The sequence below is a fragment of the Amyelois transitella genome, chromosome 7 (genome assembly GCF_032362555.1).
Source record: "Amyelois transitella isolate CPQ chromosome 7, ilAmyTran1.1, whole genome shotgun sequence".
In the NCBI taxonomy this organism is placed as follows: domain Eukaryota; kingdom Metazoa; phylum Arthropoda; class Insecta; order Lepidoptera; family Pyralidae; genus Amyelois; species Amyelois transitella.
The window spans coordinates 9,549,792-9,566,563 of NC_083510.1; the positions used below are offsets into that span (position 1 = coordinate 9,549,792).

The following is a 16,772-nucleotide window of genomic DNA, read 5'->3' on the forward strand; positions in this document are numbered from 1 at the left end:
AAATTCTAATTCCCGCCTAAATATAAATGACATTAATGACATATCAGCCAAGTGACAGTGACGTTAGATATTCGTTTTTAAAATCAAAAAATTTGATTTGACAAACCATTTCTGAACGCATTCAACAACAATGCTACCAATATACTAGAAAAATTATCGTAACGCTACCAACATTGACGTCAGTTATGTCATGTGTATAGCTGGTGTTGCTTGGCTTGCTTGCTTCTTTACTTTGCTTGAACTCGCGTCGTTGGCCAATTGGATTGTTTATCTGAAAGAACAGTTATCACTTTATAAACAAATTCGTTAAATAAACTCAAGTGCTCTCAACAAAGTCGAAAAGAAACTATTAAAGTGCCAGTATTCAAAAGGATTTAAGAAATATGTGAAAGTGACAGTCGCTGATCGACTTGATTTTTTGTGCGATTAAAATGTTATTTCGCATATATTCAAGTACCTCCTGTTAGTTTTGTGCAGTGGACTTGCTAGATATGTTACGTTTTGGATATCTTCTTTGTGTCGAAGACACTTGATCTCGGACAGTATGTTCGATGCAGGATAAATGTGGTGAATAGCATTATCATCTGCTATAACTTGTCTATAATGCAACAAGAGAGTTTGCCGGACGAGACCAGAGGCAGGTTCGAGCGGCGGAAGCCAACGAAGGTGCTGAAGATAGCAGAGAGCTTCACGAACTTGGACGAGACCGCGAAGGCAGGACGTTATGTCCGTGGCCCGCATTCCAAGTCGGGTCGTAGATACCGCGATGAAAACGGAGGAAGGACTAAACGTGCGATGTGTTGTGATGAGGAATGTGATAAGGAGTCCAGTGTTAGTGAGGAGTGTGAGAGACTTGGTGACAGGAGGGTGACAGGTTCCTCTTGCACCGCCCTCAGGACAGCCGTGGCGGCGCTCTATCCCTTTGATGACTTCGTTTTGGAGAAAATCGGGTCTGGATTTTTCTCTGAAGTTTTCAAAGTAAGTACTGCCTTCATTAACCATTAAATCTCACATGGACTGGTCATGTAGAATCTCATATATTTCATTCACAACCCTGATTATGTTATTTAACCCCATAATTCCTTAGGTAATTAAAAGGGGTTGCAATATAAACTTTATTTAGTAGGTAGATATGTAAAATCATAAGATCAAGCACTTGGCACTTCACATTCAATCCTTTTTTATTCGCAAATTGACATTAGAATTCGTTATAGTTTTGACAATCCTATCTGGCATTCTGCCTTGTTACAATGATTGAGATGAAACAAACATTGCATTGCTTTTAATAGGTACACATTTATCTGTGTTTATGAAAAAGAGAACTTATAACAAAAAGTTAACACGCAATGGCAGATAGGTATATCTTATATTCTTTAAATCCCACCCAGGGTATTATAAGAAATAAACTTTTTCCAATTGGCTTGTTTTTTGAATATTTATCTATGAAAGGTCATATATAAATTGTAATCGTAAAATCATAATATAGTATTTTATAACTCAAGTTTCATTAGAGTCTAACTCTATCAGTGTAATTTGTCCAGTACTTAATTAACTCCTGCAATCAGCCCCAGAGCTTTATTCAGACATTTGTTGGCTATTATTTGTTTTGTTTGGGTATTCTATATTCTAAAAAAAAAATAATTTGTATCCTCAAATGCGTGATAGCAAATCCTGTATTTAGCTCTCTTTCATTGTAGGTAAATGTTCTGCAAGCTTTTGACTACCTAAAAACAATTGAATTTATTTAATACACCTGTTTTGTGACCTTATGATATATCCATACATATGCAAATTTTAAATGCTTTTTGTTAAAATTTGAAAAATAACAATTGACAAAACTGACACACACTTTGTAGTTACTTTGACTTTTAACCAACTTTAAGAAAAAGAGGAGTTTCTTAATTCTATTGTATTTTTATTGTTTCTTTTTCATAATTAGCTGGTTATTTATTTGATGTAGGTAATTTCATTTCTGTGTTAGTTCTGTTAGTTTAAAATTATAATGAACAAGGCAACACAACAAATGAAATTTAATGCCGTTGTCACCTTTTTAAATGAGGAAAAAAATGGACTGAGCTTACTTTTTTTTTTTTCAATATTTTTTTACAATACCTATGCTATATACTATAAAGTTAAATGATATTGGTTAATGTCTCTGTTGTTACTAAAACAAATATTTTTCCTTTAATAGATACAAAATACATGCAAGGTCAAGACTAACTCTTGATTAAACTTATAGATTATTTTCCACCTTGCGATTCAAAGGTCAAAAAAATATTGGCTATCATTGCAGGCCAGAGTGCAGTGATAATAAAAGTATTTTTTACCAAAAGATAATGTTTATTCAATGTCACGGATGTGGCTTGATTGCATTAATTCATTTGAATAACAATTTGATATTCCTTACGATGGATTGTTTTAGTTAACTAACACAGTTTTTCACCAGTAGGATGCTAAACTCACACCAACCTTAAAATAGACCTATTATTCAATTTAAATTACAGTGCCATATGGTTACCGGCACTTAAAGTCTAGCCTCCTCCATATCTTTCCCATGGATGACGTAAAAGGCAACTTTTTATCCTTCACTCTTCTATCAGCTAGCCTACATTTGAATTTGTTTTTGATATGTTATATTGATTTTATTTAAAATTGTATTTTGTTTGCCCAACCTACTTTATGGTAAGTTGAGATCTATGGTGGTACCACTTCAAACCATTAAAACAAGTAAAAACATTATAACATGCCCTGAAATTAGCGTTCTTAAAATTCTTATTGCCCATTCATTCATAGCTTGAAATTGTGATACTGGATAGTTATTTCCTTATCACTTTCTTTAACCATATTTAATACTTATAATCACAACTACATCCCTTTTAAGGTAGACAGAGCCAAAAGTTTTGAAAAGACAGATTGGCCATGTTCAGCTGCATGGCTTAATGATGGTGCTGAGATTCAAATAGAGACAGGTTGCTAGCCCACTGCCTGCAAGAAAAAGTTTAAGAATGCCAAGTTTACTAGCCTTTCCCTTAGTCGCCTATTACGACATCCATGGAAATGACATGGAGTGGTCGTATTCTAAAATGCCAGAAATCACACTGCAAAATTCGACGCGGTATTTAAAATTATATGTACATCGTCCCACTTAAAGGTTAGTAGTAATTAGTCAAATAACAAAGATTTTATTTACTCTACAAATCAAATAGCACATAGTCTGAGTTCATTTGCCAACTTTATATCGAACGACCACAGGGAAGTGTCAGTTTGTTTACATGGTCACGTCAAGGTCAGGGAAACCGTTTTGCTTATTACTCATACATAGCTGAATGAGTGATTAATGTCTGTGGCCTGTTACTCATACTGGCCACTATTATTATAATGTCAATTGGAGTAAGCATGTTGTTCTAGTATTTTTTTTTTGCATCTGTGTATTCTGCCGAGCTTGCATGGCGAGAGTTGTGAATGTGGATGAAGCGAAAGAAGTATGCAAAGATCGTGGCACATGGAAAGATGTAGTCTTTGCCTACCCATTTCGAGTGAGTTTTTCGGTCCCAGGATTGTGTCCCATTGATGAGACCACAAAGGACTGTTTCTTATAGTACCATTGTTGGCTACCTACATCCTGTACATATTTATTATATTCTGCTATGTGTATAACTATGTGGAAGTCTTAAAAGGCAACTAACTAATTCATCTTGTGCTATGCTTAGCCCAAATTGCTATGAAAGTTCATGGTTTGCGGACTTTGCTATGACGGATATATTTTACCTTTTCCTTTAAAATTTTTTAGTGCTTTAACAGGACTGCAATAAAAACAAGAACTGAATTCATCATGCTTTGCTATAATCAAGGATAGTAGTTATTCATCGAACTTTTATTTCTGCAATCAAGCTACTGAAATACTTTCTGTCAAAGTAACTGAATATTTTATATGAATAGCTAAAACAATGAAAGATGATAAAGTTTTCAGTTTCCATAAGTCTATCAAATGCTTGACTTGTATGGCAAGTGTATTTTTATCCATTGCTGTATTTTCATAGTTACCTTGGTTATTTGTTTGTTACTTACTAGAGCTGACATGACAAATAGGTACAATAAATAACAGCCAAGTTATTTCGCAGTAACATTGCAGGAGCGTAGCTAAACGCGTTTGTCACACAACACAACGCATTATGTTAGTACAAGTGCAGAAAGAAAAGCATATTTCATATATGACATCATTGGTTAATTATTTGTAGGCATGTAGAATTCAGCTACAAACAAAATACCACTTATGTTTACAAACTGAGTGTATCAATCAAATATTTCGTTAAAAAAATATTTATCTCCGAACGTATGTAATAGATAGTTATAGCAAATGACTTTTATAATTAACAAGCTAATAATCGCGAAAGGATCTGTGAAAAAGTGTGTAAAAAAACTAACAACCGTTTAAGAGTTGTGACATGAAAACCAAAGATTTTACAGAGCAGATTCGCTCTGGAGCAGAAAAAGCTTGTGCCTTAGTATTCATTCTTAAATTTGCAAGATTTTCGGCAGATACCAACTTCCAATGTTCTCTATGTTTCTTTGAATTCTCCGAATTATGATTCGTCATTTCATCAATGTTACCACCTAACATTTATCTTGCGTTTAAGCTACCTATTAGTTTTGATCCTTTATAAATTGTCCAGAATGGTTGAACGTTGCAGTAGATGAATTGTAAATAGGAATTTAACAACTTCATTACTATCCTCTTATGTCTTACTTTTCGTTTGGTACTTTATTTGAGTCATAACACGTAGGAGGCTGTGGTGCGGTGTAAAATCGTTTATTATTATTTGTTTTAATTTCTGCGCGTTATTAAAAATAAATCTTTAATAACGCGCGAAGCGAAGTGGGATAAGTCCCACAGAAACAGTCGTGTTGTCCCACAGTGAGACTAGCGAGACGATTTTGTCCCAGTAGTTCCTTGGGAAAAGTGGCACTAATGATATCGTCTCAATTGTCCGACCAATGTGACAAGCACTTACTTTGTAGTACCTACCTCTACTATTTTTAATCAGACTGTATTTCGAATTAACTTTTTCACTGCCAAGTTGCGGTGGGCGCGGGTCATCAATTATAACTGTCCAAGCGTAGCCGGGATAAAAAGTTAGCTGCCACAGAAAAAGATTTATTGAATTTGTTACGAAACCACTCACTTTTTTGCATTTTTTGCCGCAGCAACCACAGGAATTTGTGAAACTTAAACCATGATCTTATTTTCTTAATCTAATTACCTATATAATATATGTATATAGGAAAGCAAAATTTCAAGAAGGTTGGTTTAGTAGATAACGCGTAAATAGAAAACGATCAAACTTCCTGTCGCATTTATAATATTACTTGATATTTATTTATATATCTAATACACACCAAGTATTAAACGTAACATAAACAAATAAACACCCAACTTGAGGTCAGATAAGGAAGCTATGTGATTCATAAATCAGGATGTAACCTTCGTTAGCTTCAAGTTCGCAACCTTACATACTGTTTATAAATTACTAGATTACCTTAGATATTAGTTCTAAATTTTTATAAACAGACTAGCTGTCCCGGCAAACGTTGTTTTGCCATATAAGAATTTTTAAGTAATTTCTAGTTAAAATAAATGTTAAGGGTGGACAACCCTTAACACTTAGAGGTATGAAAAATAGATGTTAGCCGATTCTCAGACCTACTGAATATGCATGCAAAATTTGGTTAAAATCGGTAAAGCCGTTTCGGAAGAGTACGGAGACAAACATTGTGACACGAGAATTTTATATATAGGTAAGATTAAAATCGGTAAAGCCGTTTCGGAGGAGTACGGAGACAAACATTGTGACACGAGAATTTTATATATAAGAAGATGACTTCGACCACACACACTTCAGTTTCATGTACGAGTAGTATATTATATTCTTATTTTGCCCACTCTTCCATTTTTTTCTTCTTCAAGAAGCAGAAACTTATAACACCCCCGTTTTTGCTTATGGGCTCAAAACAGACATACTTCAATGAATTAAAATTACTTCAATCAGTATTTTCAATTCTTGGAAAACCATCAAGAAAGGGGTTTTCTATAAAACCTCCAGTCATTGGCAGCGAACCAATGGTTCCGTAATAAAAATGAGGATAACTTTTTCTAACGACCTTAGCTTAATGATAAATTGCCTGGTGTAAGTTTATATGTATGCACCTCATGATTTTCCGATGAACAAGACATACATACTAATAAATGTGATTTTATAAAAAAAACTTGCATCGTACGACTGATTTCTTGTTATTTAAAATCTGATTTTCTGATCTGATTTCGAAAAATTTAAACTAATTGATACACTACATACTAAAATCAGGTAAAATAATACTTAATTGAATTTTGAATACAGAGTAAACTGCAGATACGATAATTGTATAGCAAATATCCAATTTCAATCCTGAGAACAGAACTGGATTCACATTCAACATAAATCCAGTTAATTTAACAGAAGATCACCTTTGCGAAGGCCGACGAACTGGTTCTAAGGGCTTATCATAACTGTACGTAATTAATTGCAATTGGCATTTCACGCAAACTCTTTTAAACTGTGGTTTTTGGGTTAATGGTGCCGAGTATCGCCCGGTCGGTATCGGACACAACCTCGCTGCGAAGGCTCGATTTGTCTTGAAATACACTGCCGGTATGTGGACGTAAAAATAGCATCTTGTCTGGTTGGAATTTTCTTTGCCTTTTGTTGTATGAGTTTTAAAAGTCTTTCAGCTGAATGAATGTTGAATATTTATTAATGTTTTAGAGATTAAGATATTCAGTTGCTTTGACTTGTAATTCTGTTTCTGATTCACATCTTAGCGTGTTCCCTGTTGCTCCCTCTGCCCCTACACTTCGAGGCCTGGGTGGGCCTTCAAAATTTTCTCTTTCCAATTGGTCCAGTTTTCAATGTTTTCAGTTTTAAGTCTAGTTTTAATCCAACAAATATCACTTTTTATATACTACCTAATTTCTTTTTCTTATTTTTAACTGTATAAGTTAGGGCTACAGTTTGGAATTGGTCTGCCCCTGACTTTATAATTACTATTAAACATAATCATAATAATTTCCATTATTTTCTTTTAGTATGCATCTATATTATTTGATCTTCAAAACACTTAGAAAGATTTTATGACTTATAAATTCAGATAGGTTTATAAGTCTGGGAAAAACGTCGAATTTATATCACGTCGTTACTTTATGTTTTCAAACATGTAATCATAATGCATTTTTCTCTTGTAAATTTGTATATAGAGTCGTGGAGTGTACTATACTACCACTATAATACTATGTATAATATCCAGGTACGCAATATAATCCATATTTATAACTTTGGCCATGTTCCACTTGGCTTAAGAGGGAGATAGTAATTGTGTAATGATGAAATATTCTTATTTATTAGTACCTGTTACATTCTTGTTATGTTTACCTTCTGTAATCATTTAGCCTCATTAAGCTGCCCGTATTATACCGAGAACTTATATTTTTACTTGTATAACAAAGAAATCAAAATAAAAACGTGACTGTTATCTTTAAAAGTCAAGAAAATATTGAACAAATTTCGCTGAAAATTTACTTTCGCATTTCGCTATTATTCTCTTTATATGTATATTCTATATTCGCTGAAATATAACATACTTACTGCTCATGCTCGCTTAATGTCTTATAACTTTATAGCCTCCTGCAATTTACAGGCTTTATATTCGCACTTCAAATAAACATGCTTCAGAAACATTTTACTTGAAATTGTCCTTTGAATATGTAAATTACCATTATCATCATCAACCACAATTTCGTATGTGCATTACAGATCTTAAAACGTAAAGATACTGTCATTGGGAGTTACAAATATGCGTGTTATTAAAGTAATGAGCCTTGTAAAGTATCTTTTCATGCAAATTGTTTTCTTGTGTTCAAAGTTTCTTGCTTGCGTTATATTTATTTAACATGTAAACGGCGGTTTTAGCCTATGACATTGTCTTGTAGTCAACTGAGATTGGGTGGTGTAGATACGAGTATAGTTACATTTTGTCTGATTTCAGACGGTTTGTTTGGTTTTATACTTGTTTTGTGGAATGCAGTGATTATACCTAACCATTAATGAAGCAGATGAATTTATAGTCACTATAGTTAAATGTAATAAAGTTAAAGAATTTATTGGCGTTCGGGTCTAGATAAGCAACATAGCTATTGCATTACCATTGAGTCCTCACAATGATCGCCTTTATATCTAAATTATGCAGAGTTACTTCATACATGTTTACCTAATCAAATTTCTCAATAAATTAAACTAGATTTTTATAAAACGTTCCATACCTTTTTTTATCAATAGTAGAGATTATAAATTGATCCAGTTCTTTCAATATAAAATAGCAGTTCTTGTACTAGAGGATACGATATTTATGAAGGAATTGAGAGGGTGACATCTACTATAAGAAGTACTCGCAAGTTTTGAAGCCTTTCTCTTGATTACAATCTGATAGAAATTATTTTATTATAGCTTTTTCTTCGCTACCTTAACTTACCGGTAGGCAATACGTGATATATCTTGTTACATTTTACCAGCGGCGTCAGTTTCACCCGACAAACAATGTTCTACACCCGCTCCGTCTGCACAGCAGTCGTAAAACGCGTCTGGTTTAAACTTTCGAGCTATATGATCGCGCATGACTCCGCATTTTCAGCATAATACAAAGAATGGTCATCACGGTTTTGCACATCTTTATTGGAAAGTTGTCAGTGCAATCATGGAAATCTTGCATATAGTGAAAGTGCGTGATGCTTCACATAGTCTTAACAAGCAACTTAAATATTTTCCTCGTTTCCCTGGCGCGATCAAAACGCGGAAACTATTACGTCTATCTAGATGATTTCTTATCTCGTTCAGAATTTGTATTCAAGTAATGCAATGGAATTCTCTGATTGTATGGATTGTATACACGCATTACATGTTTGGTATTAATTATTCTATAGGAAATTTACGGTCTATTTTATATTGTTATTTATTGCTGTGTAGAACGACTGCCCGTGGAATGTCGAGCTTTAATTTACAATTCCATTAAAAATCTTTCACAATAATTTGTAATAATAGTAATTCACTTTCTTGAAAGTTTCTTGATTAACGTTTTCTCATTAGGTTCTTGTCTGCTCGATACTCTATAATAAATTTTAATACCATATGAAATATGTGATTTCGCGATAATATATGTATATAAAATGAAAATATGTTTTGTAACTTGTGAGTATATTTTATAACCGATCTCTTTCAAAGTTCTAAGTAATTAAACCTTACTCATGTATTGCCACTTCTATACTTCATTGACGGTCCCTTTCTAATTTTTTCTAATATCCGCTTCATCTTCATAATTGGTGCTCAATTACCTAAATTGATATGTGCACAGCACATAGATCCTTTCAAACGAGCAAGAGGGGCCCTTTTCCGCTTTAATTCAATCAATGTAGCGTATAAGTGGAACCATGCCTTTGGTTTGTTTCCTGTGTTCATTTTATTCCATATTTAAGAGTACGCTCCGAAGAAAAATCCTATGAAATCCCATCTTAGTACACCCTTAGACCGCAAAAAGAATCCAAAATTTCAAACTATAGAACAGGTATTAGTTGTATGTTGATCTGTCACTTTTAGAATTCTTCTCTTTGACAATTTCAATATAATTGCTATTAATGTTTATAAAGATATACACAGAAACTCCTAAAAAGTGTAATCTCGCGGCGTGAGAATTTCTTAACAAAGCCTCCGCTCATCTTAGCACTCATTAACCACTAATTAAGGAACAATTACTTTAGCTCAATAACAAATCAAGAGCCGACTCTTTTTGCTATCTGCGATTCTCGGAATAAAACTAAGACGTGTCCACAAAACTTTATTTTTAGAGCGTAAACTTTGTGACTCACATACGTTAAGGACCAGAAAAAAAATGAAACCAAAAATAAAGTATTTAACCAAACTAGAAAAAATAAGTGTATCAAACAGTATAGCGAGAAGAATCAATCAATTCAATCAGTATGTAGCCTCTACCTGCCGCTCCGGGAAATAGGTTTGATATAATGTATGTTAACAACTAATCACATTCCCTAGATATTTTTAATCATTTGTTAGGTTAGTGTTATAACATTATCTGATCCCATCAACATCTCGAAACCACATGCTATTCTTGTGTTTATCATTTAAACTTCTGCACAAACTGCGTTTTTCATTTCAGTCTGTTCTTTTGTAAGTGGTTGATCGTGCAATGAATAAATCGATATAATAAACCGCAGTTGTAACAAATCACAAGGAAATATAACAAATTCACGCTCTCAACTAGAAACGGGGAAATAATTTAAAAACAACGTAACGAGCAATATAAATAAATTAACAATAACAAAACGCAATAACAACCGTAAACATGTTACAGCATAAAAAGGTCTGTTACACGTGGGACAAAACGTATGTAGGAAACTTTCTCGCGGCACTCTCGTTAGACTTTCGCCACTAATTAAACCTAGCAATAGAACAATAGCAAGAAGCAAAGAAGCAAAATCTCGAACGTACACCGATGTTGCCATTAATTGCCGATCGGATCGCCCACGCTTTCTAAGATCGTACCATGTACGTAAACTCACTACGTTTTCACAATAGAAAACGCGACTACCTAGTGAATTTACACGATTAGCTGGCAACTACGTTGATCGAGATACACAAAGTAATGGTATAGCAACTAAAAAAGCGAAGCCATTAAAGATGGGTAGGTACTTACGGCCTAACAATGGAAATTGTTCACTTTTTCATCGACCTCCGTGGAAAGTGTTTGACATTTTTTGTGATAGATCTAAAAGATGAAATGTCGCAGTTTCACGCATGCAATCTATGATAGCAACTTGTGTACTTCTTACTTAATAATTGCCGAATAAAATTTATGTCGTATAACTAAAATTATTGTAGAGAAAAGTTCGTTCGTTAGAGAGTTTGGTGTTTTTTTGTGAAGTTATTGGATGACATCGTCACTAATAATGTAGATGACGGAGTATTTGTAACACATAAACATATTCGATTTTTGTCTTGGTTCAGTGTCTATACATATCTTATCGAATAATTTATCTATATCACTTCTTTTATCTGTGTCAATTTTGAATAAAAAGGCAAATAAAGGAATTATGGCAAATCTGAAGATGAAATTTAATATGCAAAACCCTCACTACGCAACTGAACAAAACAAATTTCCTTTTGTGTTGATATTGGTATCATCAATTTTGTTCTTAACCACGGAATGATGTAAACTTTGAATAAGATAAGCTTGTCTATAATTATTTTGTAAAACCAGGAAGTCACAGTCTCTCAGTCTAAAGAATTAATTGATTTTACTCTTCGCTATATTCATTAGCGATAAATCATTTGACATGTGTGACATCCATCAACTTTCTCGAGATGCAATATTACTTTTCCTTTCATTTAAATCTTTAAAAATATTCGTAAATTATATTATCAATTCATTCAAATTCTATGCTATAACGGTGAGTAAACCTGCACATTCGTGTTACGATAATGGATGTGTTACCATGATCGACCCAATTCGAGTCAGGTTTACCAGCTAAAGTACCTATTGAAGTGGGAGTCGTTTTATGTAATAACCAGACTCTCCCTAACCAAGATCCATTGTCAAAGGCACAACCCGAGCTCCTCTCCAGAGTGAGTGACGAGGATGTACCCGATATTAGTCCCGGGTGAATCCTCCTGACTCATTATCCTGGCTTTAGAGCCAAGAGAAAGATCTTTCATTTAATTTTATCATACTTAAAAAAAACTTCACTACAATTTTGAAATTCACTGTGTTTTAATCTAGCTTGTTGAATAAAAAAATAAAATGTATGTAATTATTATGATACTTATGTCTTTATTTGTGATATAATTTTGGATCTATTTTGACTGTTCTAAAATAGTGACAGAATGACCTTTCGGCTTTTAAATAAAAATTATAATTTAACCTTAGCTTAACTTGACCTTGCTACAAACACTAGCAATATAGTCATCTAAATCTAAAACTATTCTCTACATACAACAATAAGGCCTGCGCTGGCGGCGCTTAGCCGGCACAGAGTGGTCGATGACCCCTGGCACGGGTTAAGGCACGAGATTTCTTAAACCGATCTGCTTATTAGGTTATGTATCGTGTAGTTTTATGCGCTTATGTCAGCTTTTTTCTCCCTCCAAATTTACAGTTACAGTATAAATATTTAAACTTTGTACAAGGGAATAGTCGAATGATCGTTGAAATCCTTTACAGACAGCCGTCAAAGTATAACTACATCAACTGTTAATTACATAGCCGTGAAAGATGAATAATGACACGCATGTTACAAGACTTATGTCTATTCTCCTCGGTCCTTAGCATCTACTCTATATTCCCCCTTGAGTCCCTCAAACCCAGATGGTCCAGTTCACTGACCCATGGACAAAGCCGCATGCCTTTGGACCGAAGATTCTTAACACCTTGTTAATAATTTATTGCTTGTATGTAAAGCGTACTTAGCACCAAGCCATACACTGTTGCATTTGGATACAAACCAGTAATATTTTCATCTTTATTATTTTACGCCTCTCTTTTATTCATTGTAGCTTCTAAGTTTCCTAAGAATTTTACCAATGATATGAGAAATATTTTCAGTTTCATCATTAAATTTAGTGGCCTAACAATATTTAGTATGCTTCTATTGATAACTTACAGCGGTATATAATTTATCATCATCGATAAGCAATCATTTAATAAATATTTCGATCCTTATCATAGTCATTTGTTTTCTGTTTTACCTTATGGCTATTTCGTTGTATAATTATGGTCTTACGTAATTTAAATTAATAACGGTTACGTTTTGATAAACGGTCAGGCTAATCCAACGGATGATTTAGTAATTTACTGATATCATTGTCAATGTATTATTAGAACGACTAACTACTAATATATATTTATTTGTAAAAAGTTCTCTAGGTTGACATGAGTTCGATGACATACTTATTTTTATATTTTTTTGCTTCCGTGTAGTTAAATTAAATTGCTATAAACATTGTTGAACCATCTAAATATTGAAAAATTGCAGACATGTACAATATTATATTCTTTAAATTTTTGATAATAGTAATTACGGGTCATGAAATCGAAAGTAGTTGCGGTAGAAATACTTGCGCAGTTTTTTGCTTTAAATATGTTCCTTAACGATTAACAAATATGGTGTTGATGTATTTGGCAACTCTTACCCGCTTCCAAACAGGTCAGATTTATTCAGACGTATACACGTACGTAACTTTTATTTCATTTCATAACCAAAATATATTACGTTTTACATAAAAACGAGATTGTTTTAAAGGAGCTACTACATGCAAGTAGGTATATGACGGTTGAACAGCAAAACAACTAACGAAAATAACGTTAATGTCAGAAATCATTTTCTCGGCTACAGAAACTTTTGCCAAGAAGAACAGAATTGTGTAAAGACGCAGCACCAACTTATTTTTAGGCGACCGCATTGCAAAAACAATGTCTCCGTGTAGTTGCGGCCTAACACCCAGACCTACTTGACCGGCGACATTCCTATGTAACGAAAACGAGAGTCGACAGTCGCGTACGCAATCGTTAACTCGGATTACTCGACCCAATACAATTGCTGTTGCCCCTCCCATGACAATAATGTCGTAAAAACTTGCGGCCTTTTACAAGTATTCAGTTTTAATGACTTCATCGTTCCGATGTTTGAAGAAGTTATTTAATGTTTTCTTTTTTTATTTCACTAATTCTACCTCCTTAGTGGGTATAGCTTGATTGTCCTGATCTAGCCCATCAGTTTAATTGCAAGAACTACATGCTATAAATGACATTGTAAGACATACAATGATTCGTTTAGCATTTAATATTTAGACAGCACAATGAGTATTTGACAACACTGCAACTTTTGACACGCAGACTTATTCAATTAACACAACAGATCTTGCTTCAAATATTGTTACGCAAAGTTCTCAACAATGATCGTATGAATGAAGTGTTTAATGTTGAAACAGTCAAATTGAGGCTTAACTTTTCACACGTGACCCGCTGAGATGAACTGTTTCCGCATCATGTTTGATATGAAAATATCTTCTCGGGTATCTTGTAACGCGGTAAATGAATGGTCTCATTAAGTCTTCTCTATAGTGATGAAATTATGTTTCGAGCATAGGCTGACGATGAAGTGTACGGCCCAGATCTTTTGGCTTTGGCAAAGACACGTAACTACTTAGACAGAAATTAAGATATACCTTTTTTTAATTTTGAATAGTAAGTAATACTGACATGGTAATCATAAGAAAAATATTATGTGAACTGTTTTATTTGGAATTTGAAACAAATCTTTAGATGCAGTGAAAATAATACTTTTCGACAGAAAAGTTATTTTGCTCCTATTGTTGATAACATTACGAAACTTATTATTGAGAGTATAGTCAATGGGTAATGGCGGTATCCCTTTTTCTATTAACGTGAGTTAGTCAGGTTTCCAAAAAAAAAAGGAGAATCGGAATCTTGATGCTTGAAAGTTAAATCCTTTGTGGGCGAAAGTTTTGAAACCAATAATACTTGGGCGGGGAAAAAAGGTCGTGAATTTTTCAGAGGGACTCTCAACAAAAAGTTGAAAGAATAATTTGGGAATCAGAAACAATCCGACAACTTCAGCTGTTTTAGTTCCGGTTGGCTACGTGCCTACTTGATATGTAATCCTATGATAAAATCAACGTCAGAATGACCGCAATTACTTTCGGTCCGTTTAAATTTTATGGGTGTTACGCATATTACTGTATGTTATGTAAGCGGGAAGAGTATTAAGTGCATACAGATTTGTTTTAATATAATCAGTTTGAGAGCTTCACTAATTTGAAGCATTTTTTTTTTTGGGCTGTATTTGTGACTTATTTTTTTCTTTTTATTAATAATTTGTATATTTTAAAAGAAACAATGGATTCTTCAGACTGTAAGTTCAAGAAAATGCTTATCTTTCCAAGAATTAAAATCATAATTTATGAATTCAAAATACCTGGTGATGCATGTTGAGATGACTTATAGGCATTGAAGGGTAAAGAACATCAGTGATCGTTTAACAATTATAATAATTACATAAATTATTAAAACATCCAACACGAAATATCACCAAGAAGGTTTACCACATTCCACAAACAAACCTAATAGCAAAAAGACTAAGTATAATCTAATTCACTTCACTGCGGAAATCGAATCGATTGCTGTTATCTTGTTAACAACACGTGCCAGTCAATTATATAAATGGTTTTATAATTACACGTGAGGCCACTCCAAATTGTATTAAAAGAACATGTGATATACAATTCTCAAAAGGATTCCCTAAATTTTGGTCTTGATTCCAGACGTACTAACGACAAATAAGATCAAGCAATGCTTTGACTCGCATTTCTATTTTTAGAGATGCTTTTAAGTGTTATTGCTATTATTATAATTCGTCAATGATAAAAGTAATTTTTGAAACATTTCAATTTTCAAATCAGTTCGAAATGTTTTCCCTTTTTGTTTGCACTATCAGTTGTAAAAACATTATTAGCAACAAATGCTCGTGTAACGTTATACTCGACCACTAATTACCCAATAACAACTGCTGACCTAAGACAGTAATGTGGATAAACAACTTTTCTGCAAAACTGGTTAATAACGTTTGGTTATTTAATTTTGCGATAACAGCAAAAGGCCTTGAAGACACCAGGTCAAGAGAAGTTTTACGCTGCATATTTAGGTTTCATTCTATTACCAAAAACACAGCGCTTTTAATAAATCCTATTTATAAATTAACAGGTGGCTTTCTGATCTTCGTCTTTCTGATCTTCGTCTTTCTGATCTTCGTCTTTCTGAACTGAACTATTGAACTTTGACTGCTGTTGTTCAGGAAAAACTTTGGAACTATACAAAAAAATGAAAAAAATGAGAAAACAAAACAAACATACGCCTGAAATTACTTAAGTATAAAAACCATATATTTTGTTTTTGAAAATATAGCTGCACGTGAAAGTTTCATAAACGATAAGCGTCGTTCCCCTGTTTTTAGTATTCATTAATCAATACCTATACTTTTCGATCGAGAATTTTTATTATTCCCTTATCTTCTTTAATCCGATTGAAATTTCTTCTTATCAAATTTGTGCGCGGTGTAGCCCAATAACGTATTAAATACGTTGTAAAGGAGTTGGTTTTACAAATACTTAATGCTTTTCAAATACATTATATTTTTGGCAGGACATTTAAAACATAGGACAATGCACCCCTACTGTTTGATATAACAGTGAATGAGTCACCGAGTTAAACGTCAACAATCAACACATGATTCATATATTCAGCATGCGAGTCGCGCGTTAGGACCACCGCGTCACGTCATATCTTCCACAAGGTCGTTCAAAATCACATCAGAATTTTAAATAAGCGTGGAAAGCGAATCGGAAGTGGCGTGCTCGAAAATGGTAGAAAGTGCAAGTTGGAATAAAATTTATTGCCCGTAGCTCTACCATAACAGACTATGTTAATTAAAATCACCAATTACCCAGTGGGCGCTTTCTACGAGTACCGTCCCCATGTGCTTTGTAATAACTCAAAGACATGCGACGTTACGAGATTGAATTAGCTTGACATTCATCTGATTGGAGGAAATAATGCACTTACAAATAACTTCCTCGTAACTATTGTATGTGTTTCCTTACATT

At 33.7% G+C, this 16,772-nt stretch overlaps 1 protein-coding gene across 1 annotated transcript in view; it reads left to right on the plus strand.

Moving 5' to 3' along the window:
- The first annotated feature begins 177 nt into the window (after positions 1–177).
- Positions 178–16,772, plus strand: part of LOC106130173 (uncharacterized) — a 68,658-nt gene continuing 52,063 nt past the window's right edge. Inside the window, exon 1 of the mRNA XM_060945296.1 lies at positions 178–978. Coding sequence (XP_060801279.1) covers positions 604–978 — 375 coding nt within the window. The 5' untranslated portion in view covers positions 178–603. The remainder of the gene's footprint in view (positions 979–16,772) is intronic.